Source organism: Moschus berezovskii, chromosome 22 (genome assembly GCF_049115385.1).
Source record: "Moschus berezovskii isolate FMDL1 chromosome 22, NW_MosBer_1.0, whole genome shotgun sequence".
NCBI classification, from domain to species: Eukaryota; Metazoa; Chordata; class Mammalia; order Artiodactyla; family Moschidae; genus Moschus; species Moschus berezovskii.
Window position 1 is genome coordinate 28272429 of NC_142481.1, and position 20898 is coordinate 28293326.

A 20898-nucleotide genomic window follows, 5' to 3' on the forward strand; every position below is an offset into this window, starting at 1 on the left:
GGGCGCCGTAGCCCACGCCGTTGCCAGGGGAACGGGCCCAGCGCCGGACGCGGCCCTGCCAGCGTCTGCCTGGCCCGGCCAGCCCGCTTGAGTCGGAGCCGGAGGACTTGCGGGCCTAACCTCCGCCTCGCGTCCAGAGATGGGGCTCCGATCCGGGGCGCACCGCCGCCCGGTCCCAAGGACCGTTTCTACCGTGAGAGTCTGAAGCGAAGCCGCTCTGGGGTGGGTGGACCGCCGGGCGCTGGGGCTGAGCCGCTGAGTGACCTTGGCAGGGCCGATCAGGCTCGGCCGACGACGCGCAGGTGAGGAGCCCCCTGTGCAGTTCTCACCTCGAAGCTGAGCCACGGGGGCAGAGCTTTTCGCCTGGGGCCCGCGCGCGGCCTGGGCTGCAGGTCCTGGGCAGGGCGCCCGGCTTCCTTCTAGTATTCATCAGGTTCACAGATCTGCACTGAGCGTCTGCTATGTGCCAGGCTCTTTGCCAGGCGCGGGGCCACCAAGGGCTCCAGAGAGGACGCCGTAGTTCTCCAGAACCGGCTGTGTTAAGAAGGGGTCGGGCGGGGGTTGGGGGAGCAGGCGCCAGATACACCACTAAAGTGATTTCAGGTCAGGTTAAATAGTCTAGTGCTGAAATGCAGGGAGGTCAGGGAGGATCCCCTCTCTCATGTGACCTTTAAGCCAAGATCTAAGGTTGAGAGTCAGCATTGAGATCAGGATAAGGGTGTTTCTGGAAGAGGCAAAAGGAAATGCAAAGATCTGGAGGCAGCAGGTACAGAGGAACAGAAAGGGTGAGGGGCACTTTGAAGGACGTGGTGGAGCTTTCAGCTTTATCCTGGCAGGAGGAGTAAACCACTGAGGAGTTCTGATGTGTTTTTAAGTTTTGAAAATCTCACCTCACTCTGGCTGCTGTGGGCAATGTGGTTGTGACAAGGCATACCAGGAAGTCAGTTGAGGGCCATCCTAGTTCTGCCAGTGTAGCTGTGCCTCCTAGAACTTACTTAGTCTCTCTGAGCCTCAGTGTCCTCATCTGTGAAAGGGGCATATTGCTCTGCATGTTGTTTATGAGAGAGAAAGTGAGGGGCTAGGCGCATCTCAGACCGATGACTAGAGAGGCCTATGAGAACAATTTGAAATGATCGGACCTACTTCAGAGAGTTGTGAGGGATAATAAGCAGATTCCATCAAAACACTTAAAGCGTTAGCACAGAATAAGTGCCTTCTAAATGGCTAGCAATGGTTATTGTTGTTGAGACACTATAGGGGAGCAATGATTGGGGCTTGGAATAGAGTGATGGCAGCAGAAATGGTAAGAAGTGGCTTAACTTCCCTTCTTGAAGGAGAGTTGGATTTAGAGATGAGTAAGGGGTGGTCCCTGTTTTTGGAAAACTGGTGATTCACAGCGGGAGACGGGTTTATAAACAGATCATCACCATGAGATTCAATAAAAGCAACATTGGTACTTAATTAGTCAGGTTTTGTTTTGTTTTTCTTACTTTGTTCTGTCACAACTTTGTTCTAAATGACTGTTTCTTGGTGGGTGTTCCTCAAGGCTTGCTTCCACAATCATGGGATTTGATTTCCTGGTTAAAACCAACAACCCTTGCCTCTGCTCATTGGCCTTATTTCAGCTCCATGTTGCTCCCTTCTTCTTGTCCTCTTTCCTTGGTTTAACTTGAAGCCCAAACAGTTTGCAGTGATTGCTTCAGGAGGAAAATGGCACAGGAAATGTTTGCAGACCACGTCAACTCAGAAATGACTAAGGTTTCAAGCTTTTCTTGCCTTAGCATCAGACTTCTGCATGTTGTTGATGTGAGCAGCCCAGCCACATCTGAGACCAATGACTGGAGAGGTCTATGAGACAGGCCTGAAGCTCCAATTTATTTTCTGGGAGTTTCTGTGATGTGTGTCTCTTATTCACATAAGCACTTCCCAGAATTTTTAAGCCAGAGACTTCTCTGGCACCTATGGGGAATTCTAATAAACAAAGCACTTGCCCCTTGAAAGTGTTTTTTATAAATGACATTTTTTTGCTGTAAAACAGTGTGAACCATACAGCATTTTCTTTTCAGCCCCTCCTTTAGGTGGTTAAATTGGGCATTTGTCAGATCTCAGTGAAAATGGGTTTAAAAGTAGATCCTAGGGGAAAAAAACAAAACGGAAAACTTGTTTTGAAACATCCACAGAAAAGCACACATACGCAACCATAAATCCTCTAGCAAAAGAAAAGTTTGTTGGGAGTGAAAACTTCCTGTGGCGTGCACCTTCCCTTTGGGTTCTGGAGTCACAGGAAGCTTAGCTGACCTTCAGCCAAAAACTGGAGCAAGGTCCTGCCCGGCTGCTCTTCTGTCGTGCCGCCTGGTTGTCTGATTCCAGCTTGGACAAAACCCCCAACAGTTCATAGGGAGCTCTTCAGCTGAACAACTCAGAACTGCTTTTGAGAATGAGAAAGCATTGAACTACAACTAAGTGCTCTTTTGTTGCATGGCTGTTAGGCAGGATTTCCTTGTTTGTCTGGTGCAATACTACGCTCTAGATCACACATGCACATTTGGTCCACATGGAAGCCCATTGGGGCCAGGAGGGTAAGAGATGACACCCTTCAATTATTTATTTGACTTTTTGTTTCAAAAGTAGTATACGCACATGGTGAAAAAAAAAATCCAAACAGCACCAACGAGTACATAGTAAAAACAGATCTCTCTCATCCCTAGTCACTAGATCTCCTTCTCACAGGCCACCTGTGTGTTTGCCTTCTTGCATTTCTTTCCAGAGGGAAGCTGTGCATATAGGAATGTATATATCTATCCATCCACCTTGGTTTTCACTTACTGGTAAGCACACTCACTCTACAACCATCCCACATCTTGCTTTTCTACTTAGTTCAATTCAGTCGCTCAGTCGTGACCAACTCTTTGCAACCCCATGGACTGCAGCACGCCAGGCCTCCATGTCCATCACCAACTCCCAAAGTTTACCCAAACTCATGTCCATTGAGTCGGTGATGCCATCCAACCATCTCATCCTCTGTCGTCCCCTTCTCCTCCTGCCTTCAATCTTTCGCAGCATCAGGGTGTTTTCAAATGAGTCAGCTTTTCACATCAGGTGGCCAAAGTATTGGAGTTTCAGCTTCTACTTAACTGTGTATCAAAAGTCATTTCATCCCTCATTTTTGATGTTATGTAGCATTCCATTGTGTGGATGTGCCATATATATTTTTTATATTGGTTTTTTTGGTCCTTTCTTATTACCAACATGACTGCAATGAATCTCTGTGCACTTTATAAGCATCTGTATAAGATAAATACCTATAAATGGAATGTCTGGGCCCAAGGGTATATGTGTTCTTAAGTTTGGTGCGTGTGTGCATGTGTGTGCGCGCGTGTGTGTGCGCGCATGCGCACACTAAGTTTCTTCAGTCGTGTCCAACTCTTTGCGACCCATGGACTGTAGCCCACCGGGCTCCTCTGTCCATGGGGATTCTCCATGGACACTGGAGTGGGTTGTCATGCCCTCCTCCAGGTGATCTTCCCAACCCAGGGATTGATCCTGAGTCTCTTATGTCTCCTACATTAGCAGGTGGGTTCTTTACCCCTAGTGACACATGTGAAGCCCCCTCAAATTTGGTAGACATTACCAAATTGCTTTCCAGCTAACCTTTTTGAAAAATAAAGGAGTGATCCAAAGTGACAACTTTGTGAAATTCGCCAGCCGGTTTCCTCAATCTGTGAGCATTATGCAGGGACCAGAAGCAGGCTCTGTCTCCAGCCCTAACCCATTTCTGTTGCTCCAACGTGTTTCTCCCTGTTGGTAACTCAGTTCTCCAGGCCTTCCACATTGGCCCTGTCACCTCTCTTCTGATCCCGTCACTCTACCCATCCAGTTCTGTGGCCTCCGCCAACAAACCCTCTTTAGTAATGAAGTAGATTCTTTCCTGAAATTCTCAGACATCTTGCAGAAATGCAGGGATGCCTACAGCCTCTCCAGGGCTAGTTCTTTTCAGCTCAGTCTGGTTCTTTTGACAGCACTATTCATGAATCTCAGAACAACATTCCTAAATATTTTTTTGGTGGGAGCAGAGGTGGGCAAGAGGGAAGTGAACCAGTCAGGTAACTGTTCTCTAGTTCATAATGAGAACTTGAAATGGTAAAATTTTCCTCACTTAAATTAGGCATATGAGTTAAAGTAGCCTAACATTATTTTGCAAATGCTATTTTAGGCTTTTAGCAAATGAAGGTTAATAAAGATTATTGTCATCACAGCAATGGCCTTCACATTGTTGGGACAGGGAGAGACCTGCATAGCCCTTTTCAGCCTACCTCAGAAGCCAGGTAAGCCCTGGGCTTACCAGGCCAGCGACTACCTATGGTTGTTAACGCTCCATGGGACCTCTTTGTTCTTGCCTTCTTTCTGTCTCCACCAACTTAACTCTGTGGTTTGTTCTACGGCAGCTGAAGGTACTTGAGAATCTTTTATCAAGGTCCACATACCTGCCAGTCCACCAAAGATGCAGCGGGTCATCGGGCAGGCAGTGAGGAACTTGTGGGCTTCACCCCCACCTCCCGCCCATCTCCTCCCAAAGCACTGGGCTGCTGGGTGATTGCCCTCCCTGGGCCAGTCTGCTGTGGTGTCACTTCCCCCAATTCCATTCTCTTCTTGCTCATGCCCTCCTTCCCACTGTGAATAGAAAGCTTTTTAAAACACCCATCACCTTTATGTCAATTCCCCTGTTTAAATTTTCTGTGACTCCCCATGGCTCTTTTAGTAGTACCTAAGCTTACTCACCTGGCCTTCTGTCATCACCTTCTTACGAAACTGAAGTTGGATCCACTTGCCTAACACACAGCAAAACCAATCCGCTGACACCGGGCTGTGGTGAAGGAAAGTACAGGGTTTATTGCAGGAAGTGAGAGCCAAGCGAGGGAGTGGGAGATATGCCTCGGGTTCACTCCACTGTGGTCTTTGAGTTAGGGTTTTGTTTTTTTTTTTAAGGGGAAGAACAAAGAGGCTGGGATTAATCATCATCTTGTGACATTTTTGTGACATGTCTTAATCGTAGTTTCCGGAGTATTCTAGTCTCTGGTTTATGATTTTTCTATCCAGGTGGTCCATGGCACAGGGATCTGTTAGTTCATCTTACACTGGAGAGAAAACCAGAGTTTCTGTGTTGATGATGACATCTGTAGTAGCCATTTTAGTACATGTTTTCAGTAATTTTAGTCATATGACTCTGGTTTAGTTTTCAGTTAGCACAAGATTGAAGTTACAGGAGACTCAAAAGGGAGCAAAGTTTTATATAGATTAATCACAATTTCAGTAAGGGAACTTGATTTTAGGGGGACTTGGTTTCAACCTAGGATCAGACCCTGCAACTTCCCAGGGCTCATCTCTCTCTCTCTCTCTCTCTCTCTCTCTCTGTGAATCTTGCTCTCTGACCCCAAACCCATCCACTCTGTGTCCTGTCATACTAGGCTGCCAAAATACCCATTCACCCACTTCCCTGATATCTGTCTGGGTCTGTCTGGGTCTGTCTGGGCCTGCAGAAACAGTCCTCTGAGGGCAAGAACCTGGTCTCATATGTGTTTACATCTTTAGTGCACAAGGGGGCTGGGCCAAGACATGAGTGCACAAGCTGGCCATGTCTGGGAGCAGGATGACACGTCTTTTAGTCTGATCTCCTAGGGAAGTGCTGAGAGGGGAAAGATAGCCAGAAAAGTCCCTGGGTCTGATGACAGTGGTTAGTTCCATCCATGCTTAAAGCCCTATCTCCTATTCTCTCCTACCTCAGAGCCCTTTTAATACAATTTTTGGGAGGGTCAAAATAATTTGTGGCCACCAGCTCCATAAGGGAAAATGTCATCAGTTAAGAGTGAGTTGGCTCAGACCTGGGTTGGCATGCCACCTGGGCAGCTCAGTCTATTCTAGAGTGCTGCCACTTCTGCAGGGGACTTAGACCCAATAGCACCATCCCTCTATCCACAGTCTCATACAAGTGGTACCTCTCTGGGCCAAGGGTACTGGGGTTTGGAATCAGAGCAGTCTCCAAGGCTGCTGCTGGTAGGCCCCTGGCCTCAAATGGTAACTTCTCCTGCCTCAGGCATCAAGGACACAGAAGCACTGGGGGTTGCCTGGGGCCACTGCCAGCCCACTCAAGCAGTGGGGACATGTCAGCCAGCCGTGTGCCTCTGCTTCTTTCTTTATAAACTATCTCAAGGTGTAGGGCTATTCAGGAGTGAGGATGGCAAGGAGAAAGTCAGGATTTAGGGGCCCTGATTAATGGGTTCCCTTCAAAGAAGTTGCCCTGTTGGATCACCAGAGAACCTATGTTGGAGCTACAAAGATTTGTCTTCCTGAGCAGAACTGCCCAGCTCAACTATTCATTGGGCTTGACCTGATGACCTTTGTTTCCAAAAATCAAGGACAAAGATTTGTTATCTTTTGGGACCTTCCAAATAAAGTGATGTCAGCTTTTTGATCATCTTTGTCATCTTTGATCAAAGCTGAGAAGTTTAGAATGACAACCCAGTGGCTCAGCTCTGACAATGTGTTCCTTGGGACTACTGACTTAAGAAAGCAACTTCAATCAACCCCATCACTTTGGGCATAAACCTCATAAAACCTCATAGGATATCAGATGTAGTAGCCTCCTCAGTCTGGAGAGATGAGGATCTCCAGAGGGCTATTTAAGGGTAATCATAATGTCTACCATTTAGGGAGCATTTGTGTGTCAATGCGTGTTACTGATCTGTATATAGCCCTAGGTGGGCATCTCTACCCCTGTTTTTCAGATGAAGAAACTCAAGCTCTTCAGCTAGTAAGCAAAGAACCAGGAGTTGAATCTAGATCTGTTTCCTCCAAAGCTGGGGTTCTTTTCCCACCTTTCATTGGTTTTTACTGAAGACAAAGCAAATGACCAAAGGATTCCAGTTGAGTCCCTGGGAAAAAACTGGGGTCACTCCATTTAGCTTTGAGAATCTCCAGGTTTGGTTTGCAGGAGGCCCTGGGCCCTGGGTTGTGTGAAGGGCAGAGTGGTTGAGTGTGAATGTTTGGCAGTTAGGGTAATAGCCATGGGGTGGGGGGAGATGGGGTGTGGGTATGGGTGCCTGGTGACTATACAGATTGAAGGCAGGGCAGAACAGGGCAGGAGGCTTTGAGTGGGTCAGGATTTCACATCATTGACTGTGCCCATATTTCCTTTTATTTCAGATGTTTTCAAGTCAGCAAACATTACTGAGCACCTCCTATGTACAAGGTATGTTCTGCATGTTTGGGGGAGGGAATGTGGGGGAACAGAAGTGGATGAATCACAGTACCATTGCTGCCCTTAGGGGAAGCTGGCATAACAGGGGGGTAGACATAGAGATGGCAAAGTGACTTGCCCAGTAAAAACTGAGTGCGAAGACCCCCTGATTCACTTGGAGCATCAAGGAAAGCTTCCTGGATGAGGTGGTGCTTGCAGTGGACTCTGAAGATCAAGTCACATTTTGTTGAGTTGAGAAGTGAGGAAGGTATTATAGGCAGATGTACTGGTGGGGGAAAGGGTCCTGCCATACCCTTTGTCTTAGTCAAACTCCCTGGCCAAAAGGCATGGGCTCCTGAAAGGAGAGTCCAGTTGCCAGGGGTTTTTGATCTTCCCATCAAGAGCTCCGAGTTGGCCTGTCCACCCAAGTGGGGCACTGCCTGCCCAGCCTCTGGTTTCACCTCAGGTTCAGAAGATACTGGGGGTCGGGCTCTTTTTCCTGTAATATTTGGCCCACCTGTCTGCTCTGCACGTATCCTTTGACAACCAGGTCAGCTCTTGGGCTGAGGGATGGTGGGATGGGGGTGGAAGAGTGCTGCCATCTGGTGGTTTGGCTCTGGACAATGCTTGTCTTTCCCTGAGCTCCCTCAAGTGAGTCAAAAGGCATCAGCTCACCTTTTTGTTCTCACTGCACTAGGCCCAGGTTTACTTAGAGATACATGGTCATTTCCACTGCTGGAGAGAACCAGTGAGGAATCCTCCCCTCTCTCGTGTGCTGTCTTCTCTTCAGCCAAGAGCCTGGGCAGCTTATCTGAGGCAAAGGGGAGATGGTTCAGGGTCCCCCAGTCCTTGAAGAGCATGTATATGTTTGCTAGGGCCAGAGGCCAGATCCCTCTCCTGAGTACTTCCACTCCCTATTTCCCTTAGCAGAGAGTCCAGGGGCCCTCTCTGACACTTGCATTTGGGCCTCAGGACAGAGGTGACTAATCCTAACAGAATCAGTATGTGTTCTCATCACTCTGGCTCCAGCCTGATATTGTTACCAGATGAGAACATGTCTTATTGGGTTTAATTTTGATGGCTGTGGAAACAGAGCACTTTGAGTAACAGGCAGTCACACTGTGTCCTAAACAAACCCTGGACCCTCCTACCTTGTCCTGGCTAGGGCTGGGGCCAGAGCTTGCTCTGGGGCTTTGAGGCCAGCACTCTACTGCCATCCTCCCCTCACTATCAGGCTCCTCATGCTACGGTCCTGGATTCCCCTGCAGAGTAACTGGGAGAGAGCTTCACATTCCAGCCTGCCCCTCCTGCTGAAACCTGACTGCAGGCATGGGGCTTTGGGCTCCAGCCTGGGCCTCCTCAGGCTAATGCTGTCTCTACTCTTTCTCCCTCTGGAGATGAACATCTGCAACAAGCCCTCTAACAAGACAGCCCCTGAGAAGAATGTGTGGACCGCACCTGCAAAGGCCAGCGGACCCTCCCCGGAGCTGCAGGGCCAGCGGTCCCGCCGGAATGGGTGGAGCTGGCCCCCGCACCCACTCCAGATTGTGGCCTGGCTGCTGTACCTCTTCTTTGCTGTGATTGGCTTTGGGGTCCTAGTTCCCCTCCTGCCTCACCACTGGGTGCCTGCTGGCTATGCTGTATCCTTGGGAAAGTATGGGGCTGGTACACGGGAGAGTGCAGACAGTGGATGGAGGGACATGGGCAAGGCCTGAAGCTGGGTTCCAGAGCCTCAGACAATGCAAAGGGGCCCCGTCTCTGCCTCAGGGTCAAGCTGCCTACCTGCTGGCCTCCAACACCCATCTGACCCCTCTGTCTGACTGGATGAGGGAAAAACCTAATGAACCTTGGAGTGTTGAAAGCCCCACACAGATGGGAACCTCATCAACTGAGGTGCAACAAGAGCAGTTATAGATGAGAACCTTAAAGCTCCCTTTAAGCTAATTGTATCCAGAGCTCAACGAAGGATGAAAGAGATGTTCCATTTATGAAATCATTTTTCACTTTTTGGAAAGAATCATGGTAGCTTCCTTTATATATTAATTCCTGGTATATTTAAAATATGGTTTTATTTACAGAGATGATTATGCCATACCCAGGACTGTTTAGGAGCTCATTGATTTTATAAATCAGATTCTTTTAGAGTAAGGAAGGTTGAATTAACAAGAGGAGGGATAAAGATGCCCTGGAAACTCCTGGGAACTGTGACAAACATGCACTCGCCTGAGCTTGGTGATGTGACTGCCCCTGCCCTGGCCATAACCCCCAGGAACAGAGGATTAAGGTGCAGCATGTGGCTATGTGCCCCAGTCCAGAGGGTGCCCATGAGAATGTGCCCTGGTGTGTATGCTTTGTGGAGACGATTCCTTGGGCCTCTGGAAGAAGGTAGCCTAGGGTGAGCTAAAGGAGTTAACAGGGATGAATTTGAAAGTCTCAGGTGTAGAGTCAGTACCCTTCAACTCAGCCCTTGCAGGGCTGCACAAGGCTGAACAGCTTCTGCCAACTGCACATCTCAGCCTCCTCCTCTGTCTGATAGGAAGAATCCTGCCTGCTTCCCAGGCAGGGGACAGGGAGCACACCCGATGTGTGTGTGAGCACCAGAATGTATGAGCCATGAATGTGAGCATGCTCTCTTGGGAAACCATAGAGTACTTGGCTGGTAGGTGACAAGGGCAGGTGAGTGGAGAAAGACTCTAGAGAAGGTTGTTGGTCTCAGATGCCAGCAGTGTCACAGGGGGACTTCCTGGTTCACTGGGACCCAGGACCTAGTCCTCAACTCTGAAAACTAGACTTTCTCTGAGGTAACCCACAGGGCTTATTCAGTACTATTAAGTAGAATGCTTCATGGGACATTCCTCCCATGACCTGGAATGGCTACACCACTTACTCAAGACTACCTGGGTTTCTGCCATCAAGGTACCTGATTAATAACCACGTGGTCTGGAGTGAGTAGAATTAGAGCAAATAACAGTAAACACGAGTAACTAGAATTTATTGAGCACCTATATGTGCCAGGTACTGTGCCAACCCTGTACATGGATGATCTCATTCAATCCTCATAATAATCTGTAAGGAAGGTGTTCCCCTGACTTTAAAAAAAAAAAAAAGAAACTGGGGCTTAGAGAGATTAAACGACTTCCTGAGGTCACATAGCTGGTATCCAGTGAGGCCAGAAGGACTGCCCAGGCAGCCTGTCTCAGAGGCAAGTGGGATGGTTTGAGGGTTTTGTCTTCTCCATATTTACTGCTTTGGGCAATGTTGGAGGCTCACAGAACCACCTGGTTTGGCACTCCCATTTTTTGGTCTGAATGGTTCTCTGTCCTCCCATCAAAGCTACCTTCCTTCTGCAGGCTCCCTTAGGGCCCCTGAAGAATGAAGTAGGGTAATTGTGTGTACCAGGCACTCACCTTGTGCCTAGAACTGGCCTGGACCCTGGGGTTGCAAGGATGAGAACACAGGGCCCCAGTTCTCGGTGCTCAGCTTCCAACTGGAGGAAAGCCTAGTAGTGTGGAGATCGTCACTTGGTAAATAAGAGGGTAGGGACTCATTCAGCAGAATGTGGGTGCAGGAGGAGGGCCATGTAGACCAACATCATCAGGGGCCCAAATGTACTTCTATTGCTCTCAGCTCCCCGCCTTCCTTCCTCCTGGCCTCGCTAGGTATTCTTGGCTCCACCCTCTCCCTTCATCAGCTATATCCAGTCAGTCATCAGGTCCTGTTGATTTTGTCTCCTAAAAGGTATTGTATTTTCCCTCTTTTCTTCCCACTGCCAACTGCCTGTCTTACCTGCTGCTGCTGCTGCTAAGTCACTTCAGTCGTGTCCGACTCTGTGTGACCCCATAGACGGCAGCCAACCAGGCTCCCCCGTCCCTGGGATTCTCCAGGCAAGAACACTGGAGTGGGTTGCCATTTCCTTCTCCAATGTGTGAAAGTGAAAAGTGAAAGTGAAGTCGCTCAGTCGTGTCCGACTAGTAGCGACCCCATGGACTGCAGCCCACCAGGCTCCCCTGTCCCTGTGATTTTCTAGGCAAGAGTACCAGAGTGGCTTGCCATTGCCTTCTCCGGCCTGTCTTACCTAGATGACCATTTTGTCTCCAAACAGGTCTCCCTGCACATGCTGTCACTCCAGCCAGTCTGTCTCTATCTCTGCAGCCAGAGTGCCCTTTCAAAAAACAAAAATGATAAAGTTACTAATACCCTCTAATGGCTTCTTCCTGCCATAAGGTTCAAGATCCTCAAGGCTCTCCACATTCTGGACTCTGCCCATTTCCCCAGAATCTTATTTTATTTCCTCCGTTGTTCTCTGTTGTGACAACACTGGTCTCTGTGGAAGCCCTTAGCTCCTCTCTCCGCCCCAATACCCAGCTAAGTCAGAAGTCAAGAACTAGCAGTCCATGGGCCAGTTTGGCCTATAGATTTTATTTAATTGAGTGATAATGAACACACTAAATAGACATATCTGAAGGGCTTCTTCAGCAGGTATATTTTAAAAATTACTTGTTTCCTTGTTAGCATTTTAAAATTTTAAAAATTAAAAAAATGAGATGCCTCATATATCCAGATTTCTGGTTTTGAAAAGCCAAATTTTGGTGACATAGCCTCTCTTTCTGGCATGGCACCAACGAGTTGAGCTGGAACTACACATCAGCCACCCTGTTATTTGGGGCTCTGCTTGCTCCCAGCACCCAGCCAGGCCCCCTTTCCTCTTTATATTTCCTGCTGGTTCCTGTGCCACTCTAAGTATCAGCTGACATAATACTTCCTCAGGGAAGCTTTTCATATCCCTTTTGACTAGATGAGGTCACCCAGTTACAAAACCTACTCTTTGATTAACATCTGTGTTTCTTGCAAGACTGTGGGCTCCTTGGGGATAGGGGACCAAGTCTGTTTGTTCCTGCCATATGCCTCAATGCCTGATGTAGAGAAAGACCTCAGTAAATAGTTGAATGAATGAACCAGGGGGTGGGGGGTAGGAGAAGTGTTGAAGCAGGCAGGAAACTAAATGTTTGCCCACATTCAGTGTGTCTGAAAAGAGGCTGGAATAGTGAGGAGTAATGGTTGGTAATACCAAGAGGTTTGAGAGGAGCCAGAATGAAAGGGGCCATGAGCATTGAACCTGAAGAGTAAACTTTAGCTTGAGAGCCATTGAAAGCCACTGCAGGAGTTTAAGCAGTCAAGGCCTTAAGTTTAAGCTCTTCAGAGCTCACTTTGGGACCAAGTGAAGAGTACACTCAAGGGGACCCAGACAGGAGGAGCAGAGTCCAGAGACTATGGAATAGCCCAAGCTAGAGGTGAAGGCCTGATCCAGAGCCAGGGTTGTAGGGATAGAGAGGTTGTGGTGGGCCACAGGATTGTCTCTGTCAGCTCTGGTACAGCCTGTTAGGGTGGAGCCTGGCTCCTGGAGATGTGTAAGAAAATTTGGCTGCTGGGAGGAGGAAGAAAAATGGAGGTTGGACAGCTGATGGATAGAGGATAAATGATGGAGAAATATCTGACTGGCTAGCAAAAGGACAGATGGGTGGATGAATAACTAGATGGAGGGTGGATGGCTGACTGGGTGGAATCTATTTGTAGATTTTACACATTCACTTTGCAGTAAGTTGTCAGCATACTTGTGCCCAGCCTTTGGTTCAGTTGCTGAGCAGATAGATCCTGGAAGATCTGTGTTTCAGGAATTTGCCATGTGCCCACTAGCCAGCCCTTAAACATTTTCAGGCCATCCCAGACATTCAGCCCCAGGATTCCGAGTACCTGAACTCTAGACTAGGGAGGCTGTGGGTCTATGAGGCTCTGTCTGCAAGTGATTCTCCAGCTGGCCTGGCTTCTGGGAGGGGATGTTTGCATCCTTCCCAGAAACAAGATAAATGAGCTTAGAACTTATATTTTGGGTCCTTCAACCTTGGAGGATGATCTCTTTCAGTCTTATTTCACCATTCAGAATCTGAAGCCAGGTCAGATTCTGAGATAAGACCAGCCAGGGTCTGCACCACGTCTGGGGCAGTGAGCCAAGGCCCTGTAGTTGGTCTCCTCAATGGCAGCAGTGCTGGGTTGTGAGCTCCATTACCAGATAGCCTTTCTGTTCTTCCATCTAGGGCACAGGTATGCTAGAGATGTCTGACAAGGAGGCTCTTGGGGGATTGGAGATACGAGGTAGCACAGGCAGTCTCTGCACTGGGGAATTGCATACAGGTAGAGAACAGTTCTTTGGCCACAGGAAGCAGGGGTGGGCTCTCAGCCAGCAGTGTGGAGTGAGTCTTTAACCTGCTGGGCCAGTGCATGGGCGCCATCTTTGCTGGTCACCTCGTGGTGCACCTGACTGCTGTTTCCATCGATCCAGCAGATGCCAATGTGCGGGACAAGAGCTATGCAGGGCCTCTGCCCATCTTCAACCGCAGCCAACATGCACACGTCATTGAAGACCTACACTGCAACTTGTGCGACGTGGATGTGTGAGTGCATGTGGACTGGGTGTGTGTGGCCAATGAGTGAGCCCAGGGAACTGCCAGCGGGAGCTCAAGGCAGACAGGGGCATGCCCAGGCTTTACAGTTGTCCTGAAGCCTCAGAACCCTCGTATTTCACACAGTCAAGAATCTTGGTGGAGTGACAGAGAACTGGGTGAAGGAGAAGGTGAGGAGAAGGTGCCTGGAAGCAGAAGATGAGGAATAGCATTTCCATCAGTTAAAGTAGGAAATGTTTGGCACTGCTATAAACATTGCTAGTGACTAACTCTTCCAGTAACCACCCCCTTCTCTCACTAGCATCCCCAGGTATGGGCAGGGAGGGGAACTAACAGAAGCTAACGCCCAAGTATTTATCATGTGCTAAGTGCTTATGAACAACCACCCCAAAGGGTGGGTAACATCTTTCTCACTTCACAGAAGAGGAAGAATCCAGTGCACCGAAAGGCTGAGGTTGGTCATATGGCTCTTGGGCAGCAGAGCCAGATTCACAACCCAGCCTGCCTGGAGCTGGAGCCGAAATACTGTTATCCTTGTTTATGCACAACTCTGAGGCCCAGAGAAGCCAAGTGACTTACTCCAGGCCACACTGAGGGGTTAGAATGTACAGAGCCCAAACCCTTTGGCTGGTCCAGACTGCCCCCCTAGGCCCTTCCCTGGAGCATCCCAGTCTCTCAGCTTTAAGAAGGGGATCTGGTATTGGGTATTGTTCAAGGCTAGCTCCCCCCCCCCCAACTTTTAATATTAAGACTCAGGAAGTTTGTTGAAGGGGCTCTGTCCATAGGACAGAGAAAGAACCAGTGGCGTTAAGACACTGAGGACTTTGGCATCAGAGAGTCCTTTCCTTCACTAGACACCAGTCAGTGTCCTTTTCCTCAGTGGATGCTCTGGCAGTTGCTGCCTGTTCCAGGGCTCCATTCTGTTATGTGAAAGGGGATTGAAACTTACCCTTCCACTCTCCTTTGGGCTTTCCGGGTTCCTCCCTGGGGCAAGGAGATTCACTTGCATCCCTAACCTGGCCTCAACTCATCGTATCCCCTGTCGTGAACTGCTTGCTGCTCACCCAGATGTCTGCCTGCCCTGCTCCCTTTGGCTCCTTTGGCTTATCCCAGATAGACTGGAGTTTTCTGGAAGAATGGCAGAAAAATTCCCACAGTCTGGCAGAGAAGCACAGACTCAAAAAAATGGTGATGTAAGGAAGAGCAATGCAAGCCCTGGGTCCAGCAGCCTTGTTCTCTTCTGCTATGTGGCCCCATACCTGCATTGTCTCCTGACTGGGCAAAGGGGGTCCTTGCTTGGAAAGGAACCTCCATTTTCATTTCACACCACCATCACCCATATGCATAGTTCCAGAGGGGGACAGTATAACGCTGTCTACTCCTCTCACCCCCGGGTACACCTCCCTTCCCGCCCGCGCCTCCCACCTCTTCAGAAGCTCTGTCTCCTCTAGGTGTCCCGCCCCACCGTGCCCGTCACTAGAGGGCGCGCGCGCTCCCTGTAGACGCGCTCTGCTCTCGCTTAGGGGCGGGTGAGTGACCCGCTCCAGGCACAGAACCCGCAACCCCCAGGCCCGGATGGTCAACGACGGGTGGGGTGAGCCCGCGTTCGCTCTGTACCCCCTCCCACCGCAGGAGTGCTCGTTCCAAGCACTGCAGTGCCTGCAACAAATGCGTGTGCGGCTTTGACCACCACTGCAAGTGGCTCAACAACTGTGTGGGCGAGAGGAACTACCGGTGAGACTCAGATCCGGGCCACAGGGGGCCTGGGGATGCTTGTTGACGTGTGTGGACCAGGGCCCCTTCATATGGCGCCAGGCGAGGATGAGAGATACTTGGGGGACCTGTGCGCTGGTCTGAGGGTGAGGCTGTCCATGGCTTCCACCTGACAGGGCTGAGGGTAGACTTGGAATCTTTCTCCTCCTGGCCCAGGGAAAGGTGGGGAGCCTCTTGGGAGTAGCTGCCTATCTTCACCTTCGCCCTAAGCCTTCGGCTTCCTGAGGAGTTAGGGCTGTGGGGTCAGAGGCCCAGCTCCCCCTCCCAACCCCTGGCCTTCCTGAGTTCTGGGCCCTTGCCCGGCTGGAGCACCTGGATGCTGACAGCTGCCCGTGGCTGGGCCCAGGCTCTTTCTACACAGTGTGGCATCTGCCTTACTGGGCGTCCTGCTGCTTGTGCTGGTGGCCACTTATGTCTTTGTGGAGTTCTTCGTCAACCCCATGCGGCTGCGCACCAACCACCACTTTGAAGGTCAGTCTGGGTTCCAGGCCCACTCCCACCCCCTAGCCTGTTCTGGTCACTGGTCACAGCCCTGGCTGAGCACAGTCTGCTCGTGCCTTGCAGTCCTGAAGAATCACACAGATGTGTGGTTCGTGTTCCTGCCTGCCGCCCCTGTGGAGACGCAGGCTCCTGCCATCCTGGCTCTGGCTGCCCTACTCATCCTTCTGGGCCTGCTCTCCACAGCCCTGCTCGGCCACCTGCTGTGCTTCCACATTTATCTCAGTAAGTGCCACCCCACCGCACATACACACCCACACCTGCCTCGCAGGGGATGGGGTCCCTAAGCTGGAGGAAGTTACCCAGTTTGGGCTGTGGGGCCCTGAAACTATGCCCCTTCCTGGTGCTGGCTCTCTAATGGTGACTCGTCTCACTCTGTGGCTTAAGTGTTTATGGACACAGTGGGTTTTAGTCTGTGGCTGGGTACCCTCCCTTACCTTCTGAACCCCAGGTTCACCTTCCTTTTCCATTACACTGAGCCCTATGTTCACCCCCTCAGTGTGGCACAAGCTCACCACCTATGAGTACATTGTGCAGCATCGTCCACCACAGGAGGCAAAGGGGGCCAACAGGGAGCTCGAGTCATGTCCCCCGAAGATGCGGCCCATTCAGGTACAGAAGTGTCCCAGAATGCTGAGGGAGTGGGAGAAGGGGTATGGGAGGGGTGCTTGGCTACGCAGCCAGTAGTCAATGACAAGACAGGGCAAAGGGAAGCAGGCCTGGAATAGCAGCTGGGGTAATGGGTGCTGGAGGCAGCAGGGGCAAGGGCAAGTGTGTACTAAGCTTGTGCCTGCTTGTTCAAGTGTGGGCACAGCCAGAGGGAGCCCTGCATTTCCCTGACCCCAGGGGAAAGGCTCCGAGCATGCGCTGGAGGACACAGAAAGTGGAAGCCTGGAGGTGGGCAGGGTAGGGCTGAAGGAGAAGAGATGGTGGACCAAGGACTGGGTCACTAGGATGGAGCCATCAGTTCTCTCCACCTGTGACCCTGAGCCTTTATACCCATTACCCCATTTAAATCTTGAAACAGTCCATGAGGAAGGTCATGCTACTATCCCCATGTTGCAGATGAACAAATTGAGGCCAAGAAAGATTTAAAAAGCTTGGTCTAGGAAGAGTTAAGGTCTCCACACTCTGAAGCAGGAATCCTCCAGCCCAGGCTCGGGGCCTGGCCAGCCCAGCTGCTATTCAGCCTATCCCCATTCCCACGCCCCTTGGCTTCCTGAGGTCAACAGCTGGGGGTGGGGTGGTCCTGTCCTTGGAGCCCCCAGGGACTGGGAAGGCAGGGGGCCCAGGCAGGCCTTGTTGGGAAGGCTGAGTTCTGGATCCAAAGTCCTCATGGCAAGTGGAAACAAACACAGGCTGGCGGGTGGATTGAGGAAGGGTTTGGGACCCCACCTCTCCTCTTCTCATTGCCATGGGGTGGGCCAGGCTGCCAGGCCTGGGAAGGCCTGGCGGGGGGTGATGGCTGTTAGTGGAGAAACCTCCCCCCAACCCCTGCCACACTACTGTCTGCCCTGGTGCTGGGCCCTGAACCCGTGTAAGCGCAGTGGCAGCCATCCTAGAAGTGGGCATCACCCCACTTCACAGAGGAGACAAGCTCAGAGAGGTAGGCAGGAGACTTCAAGCTTCACAGCAGTGCCCATTTGGGCTGGCCTTGGGATCCCCAAACTCAAAGGCTCAGGGCCTTGACTCTGTGGTTACTGCCTGCTTAGGCTTTGAGGCTAGATGTGCCAGTAGCCAGGGCACTTAATATCATCTGAAAATGACCTGAGGGAGACCTTCGCAGAGGAAGCAGGGTGGAGAGCTGAGGTGGAGAGGTGCCATGTATTATACCATTCAGGAATGGGCATGTTTTGAAGGCCTCAGGGAGGATTGTAGGGACAGCTATAAGGAGGGGAGTTTGAATGGGGACAGCCTGGTGGCACCTTCAAACCTCCCCAGCTGACTAGGGCCTAGCTCCTGTCTCATTATGACCCGTCAGGCTTCTGGGACGATCCTCTACAACTGCTGCCCTCAGTCCTCCGCTTCTGGACCCCAGGAGCACCAGGGTAGGCTTTGCCTCCTCTCTCCTGGGCCCTGGAGGGGTACGAAGTCCACACTGGTGAAGAGGAAATGTGTGGGGGAAGGATTACCTTGATGTCCCAGTCCTTGTGACTGGGCTTTGACCCCTTCCTCTTTCCCAAGGCTCCTCTTGTCAGGCTGGCACCCCCACAGTCCTCTCCAAAGGGCCAGCCTGAGCAGATGTTGCACACAGGGCTTGCCTGGGGCCTCCTTCTCCGCATCTGTGTAGCCAACCCGTGACTGGCTGGGCTCGTCCCCCAGACCTGCTAGGGCTGTCCTGCAGGCAGCCTCCCCACCCCCACCCTGAGCAGGAATGCGGGAGGGGCCCCACTCTGGAGCCGTTGCCCCCAAACATAGGCTTGTTTTAGAGACGGCGTTGCTGTTACAGTGTCTTCTCTGCATTAGTCAGGACGCCTGGGTCTCCATGGAAACAACTGTCGAGCCAGCGACAGCTGTCCGGTGCCCTGCCCCCAGACAGATGGGGGCGGGGCCTCGTCATCCTGGCTCCGCCCCACATCCTCCACTAGGTTCCCATCTCTGGCCGTTTTCCTGGCTTTTGTTTCCTCACCTGCAGTTCTCTTAGGCGCGGCAGGGGCGCATGCTGCGTGCTAGAGTGCAAGCCCAGGCCACTCCTGCTACCTCCCGGCCTCACTTTCAGGCGTTGGGTCTGCTGCTCCAATGGTCACTGCGAGGATCAGCAACTAAACAAGACAGAGAAATCACCCATAAGCCTGGTCCCAGGTGGGGCCGTGGCACTGTTTTTTCCACCACTTATTGCCTTCCCTTTACCATCAGAAGTTGGGGAGACCACTCATCCCCCTACTTCCCTCCAGCAGCTGAGATTGTGTCTGTCTGGTACTCTGAGGACTCAGCTCTCAGGGAGCCATGGATCCCTACATGTAGTCTTGTAGCCGCGGGTGCACACGCGAGTGTGTGAAGTGCCGGGTCTCCCAACCAGGGAAAAAAGTTGGTTCAGAGACTGAAGAGCTAGAAGGGGCCAGGAGCAGAAGGAGGCCTCTTTGAGTCCCTCTTTGCCCTGCCCCCACTTGGCCAGAACAGCTCTAGACCGGGTACATTGGACCCATGAGGCTGGAGTCTTCCGGGAGGAGGTGGAATTTGACTGAAGTGAGGAAAACAATGGGGATGGGGTAAGGTACAAACACAGGTGTTTTAAGCCTCATTCTGCATTGGGGTTTTCCCAGCATAACTGGGAAGCCTAGAGAACAGCTCTAGACCTCTTGGCCCACAACTCCCAGAGAGAACAGTAAGGGGGTGTGTCCTAGACAGAGTGGGCCTAAGGACTCAGAGGCCCTGGACTCATACCTGGCTTCCCAGCCTCCCTCACCTCCACCTTCCCCAGGAGATGGAGCTCTACATGCGGACCTTCAGCCCTGTGCGCCCAGAGCCCCCTGGCCAGGCCAGGCCTGCCGCAGTGAATGCCAAGTGAGTGCAACTTGGGCAAAGGCCACCTCACATCTCCCATTGGCGTGGCAATGAGGTGGGAGAAAGGAATTAGGCCAAAGCCAAGGTATGGGTCTTGGTCCAGCCCAACGTGGCCTTGGACAGATCAATGCCTCCTTCCAGCTAGGAAGGGAGGCTTATTTTAGAACCTCCAACAGGGTGGTATTTGAAGGAACAGCAGCATCCAGCACTTACCCTCGCACTTCCCCTTCAGTCCCTCCCGATTCCTTGCCACCCGCCGTCAAGTGGAGCCTCCACCGCCCTCCTCCCCAGAGACTCTCGCTCTGCCCCCCCGGATACGACCCCAGGTAGGGGGGACTGTGCTGGGCTCCTGCCCAGGTGGAGGGGAATGGGAAAGAAGCCTCTACCCCTCTCCACTCCTCCGCATCTTTTGGCGAGGTGAGGTCTGGGGAAGTGTTATTCAGGCTTCCCCCTGTCTCTACAGAAAAAGAGGAAGCGGCGCGTGTATAAGGTACCGACCTCTGGGACCTTGGACCGAGAGTCCCAGTTGCCCAGGCTGCCGGGTGAGCGCCCCTTCCTGACCGGAATCTGCTCGGGGAGCTCCGAGGGAGGGAAAGGTAGGGCCCTTAGTGAGTGGCAGCTCCTAGTCTTACATTCTCTTCCAACCCCATAGGGTCCCGGACCCCTGGCCGCCGCTCCAGCTCATCATCTGATTCCGCGGACGCCAGCCCTGCAGGAGCCTATCACTCGGCGTCTGCCGAGTCCTTGGACGAGATCCCAGTGGCTCAGACGCGCCTAGGCAGCGCCGCTCTGGCCGCCCCGGTGGGTAGGCCCCGAGAGCCCCGGCTGGCGCTGCAGGCGCGTGCGCCCGCTGTTTTCGTGAGCCCGAGCAGCGGTGAGCCCCGCGTGCGGGGCGGCCCCGAGGCTGATCTGGCTTAGCTGGGCGGAGAAGCAGGGATGGCAGAGGAGCGGCGGGACCGACTCTCTATGCAAAACCCCCACCCCCGCCGCACCGAGTGCACTTTAGGGGCCCCTAAGGGCCGGCGGGATCGGCCCCACTCCCCCACTCCACTACTCAGCAATACCCGCCCAACCAGCTGTAATGCTCCAATAAACTTTTTTATGCTTTTGCGGACTTGGTGCACACTTTCTTAATGACAGGGTTCATGGGCCCTCCTGGAGCCGCATCATTGCCTGTTGGCCTAGGAGCAGAGGGTGGGGTGGGTCCCCCACATTGGGTGGCCATCCAGATTGTCATATAGAGAAACTCAAGTACCAGGCTTCTGGTTGGGGAAGGCCCTAGAAGCTCCCTAGTGGAGGTTATTTTTCTTGAAGATAGGGTTTGCAATTGGAGAGAGGAGGAAAGCAGCATTTGTGTTAGGAAGGCAGCAGCGGAAGCAGAGACGCCGAGGCTAATACCGGGGTGGGGTAGGAATAAATGAGGACGCGGAC

At 51.8% G+C, this 20898-nt stretch overlaps 3 protein-coding genes across 20 annotated transcripts in view; 1 reads left to right on the plus strand and 2 right to left on the minus strand.

Moving 5' to 3' along the window:
* Window positions 1–4866, minus strand: part of HSD11B2 (hydroxysteroid 11-beta dehydrogenase 2) — a 28501-nt gene extending 23635 nt beyond the window's left edge. The window contains exon 1 of the mRNA XM_088830283.1: window positions 4780–4866. The gene's annotated coding sequence lies outside the window, so the exon portion shown is untranslated. The remainder of the gene's footprint in view (window positions 1–4779) is intronic.
* On the plus strand, window positions 163–20530 carry ZDHHC1 (zDHHC palmitoyltransferase 1). Of its 16 annotated transcripts, none has more exons than XM_055412541.2 (13): window positions 185–302; window positions 6750–6920; window positions 7201–7246; window positions 8632–8874; window positions 13508–13683; window positions 15325–15426; window positions 15812–15936; window positions 16030–16188; window positions 16463–16575; window positions 19385–19467; window positions 19700–19793; window positions 19931–20009; window positions 20120–20530. In XM_055412541.2, exons 3-13 carry the CDS (start codon window positions 7238–7240, stop codon window positions 20383–20385), a joined length of 1449 nt encoding a protein of 482 aa, XP_055268516.1. In that variant the 5' UTR covers window positions 185–302; window positions 6750–6920; window positions 7201–7237; the 3' UTR covers window positions 20386–20530. The 16 variants fall into 16 exon arrangements, 13 of the variants coding, with proteins under 13 accessions (XP_055268521.1, XP_055268522.1, XP_055268516.1 ...); XM_055412540.2 differs by having other exon boundaries at window positions 6783–6920; XM_055412542.2 differs by having other exon boundaries at window positions 236–302; window positions 6756–6920.
* LRRC36 (leucine rich repeat containing 36) overlaps window positions 296–20898 on the minus strand; it is an 88177-nt gene continuing 67574 nt past the window's right edge. Inside the window, exons 15-16 of one of the 3 annotated variants that reach the window (XR_016035829.1) lie at window positions 18593–18725; window positions 296–4864 (exon numbers count right to left, since the gene is read on the minus strand). Coding sequence is in view for 1 of the 3 variants with exons in the window: in XM_088830277.1 (XP_088686403.1) it covers window positions 18679–18725 (47 nt within the window). In the remaining 2 variants the exon portion in view is untranslated. Of the gene's footprint in view, window positions 4865–11260; window positions 11397–16491; window positions 18726–20898 lie in introns of those variants that run through there. The other 2 variants (XR_016035828.1, XM_088830277.1) reach the window with 2 other exon arrangements.

What these genes read in the sequence shown, in the direction of transcription:
- ZDHHC1 (XM_055412537.2), top strand. Translation starts at nt 8,476, where the DNA reads ATGCTACGGTCCTGGATTCCCCTGCAGAGTAACTGGGAGAGAGCTTCA. An exon ending in AACTTGTGCGACGTGGATGT is followed by an intron (nt 13,684 to 15,324) that starts GTGAGTGCATGT and finishes CTCCCACCGCAG; the next exon opens with GAGTGCTCGTTCCAAGCACT. An exon ending in CGAAGATGCGGCCCATTCAG is followed by an intron (nt 16,576 to 19,384) that starts GTACAGAAGTGT and finishes CACCTTCCCCAG; the next exon opens with GAGATGGAGCTCTACATGCG.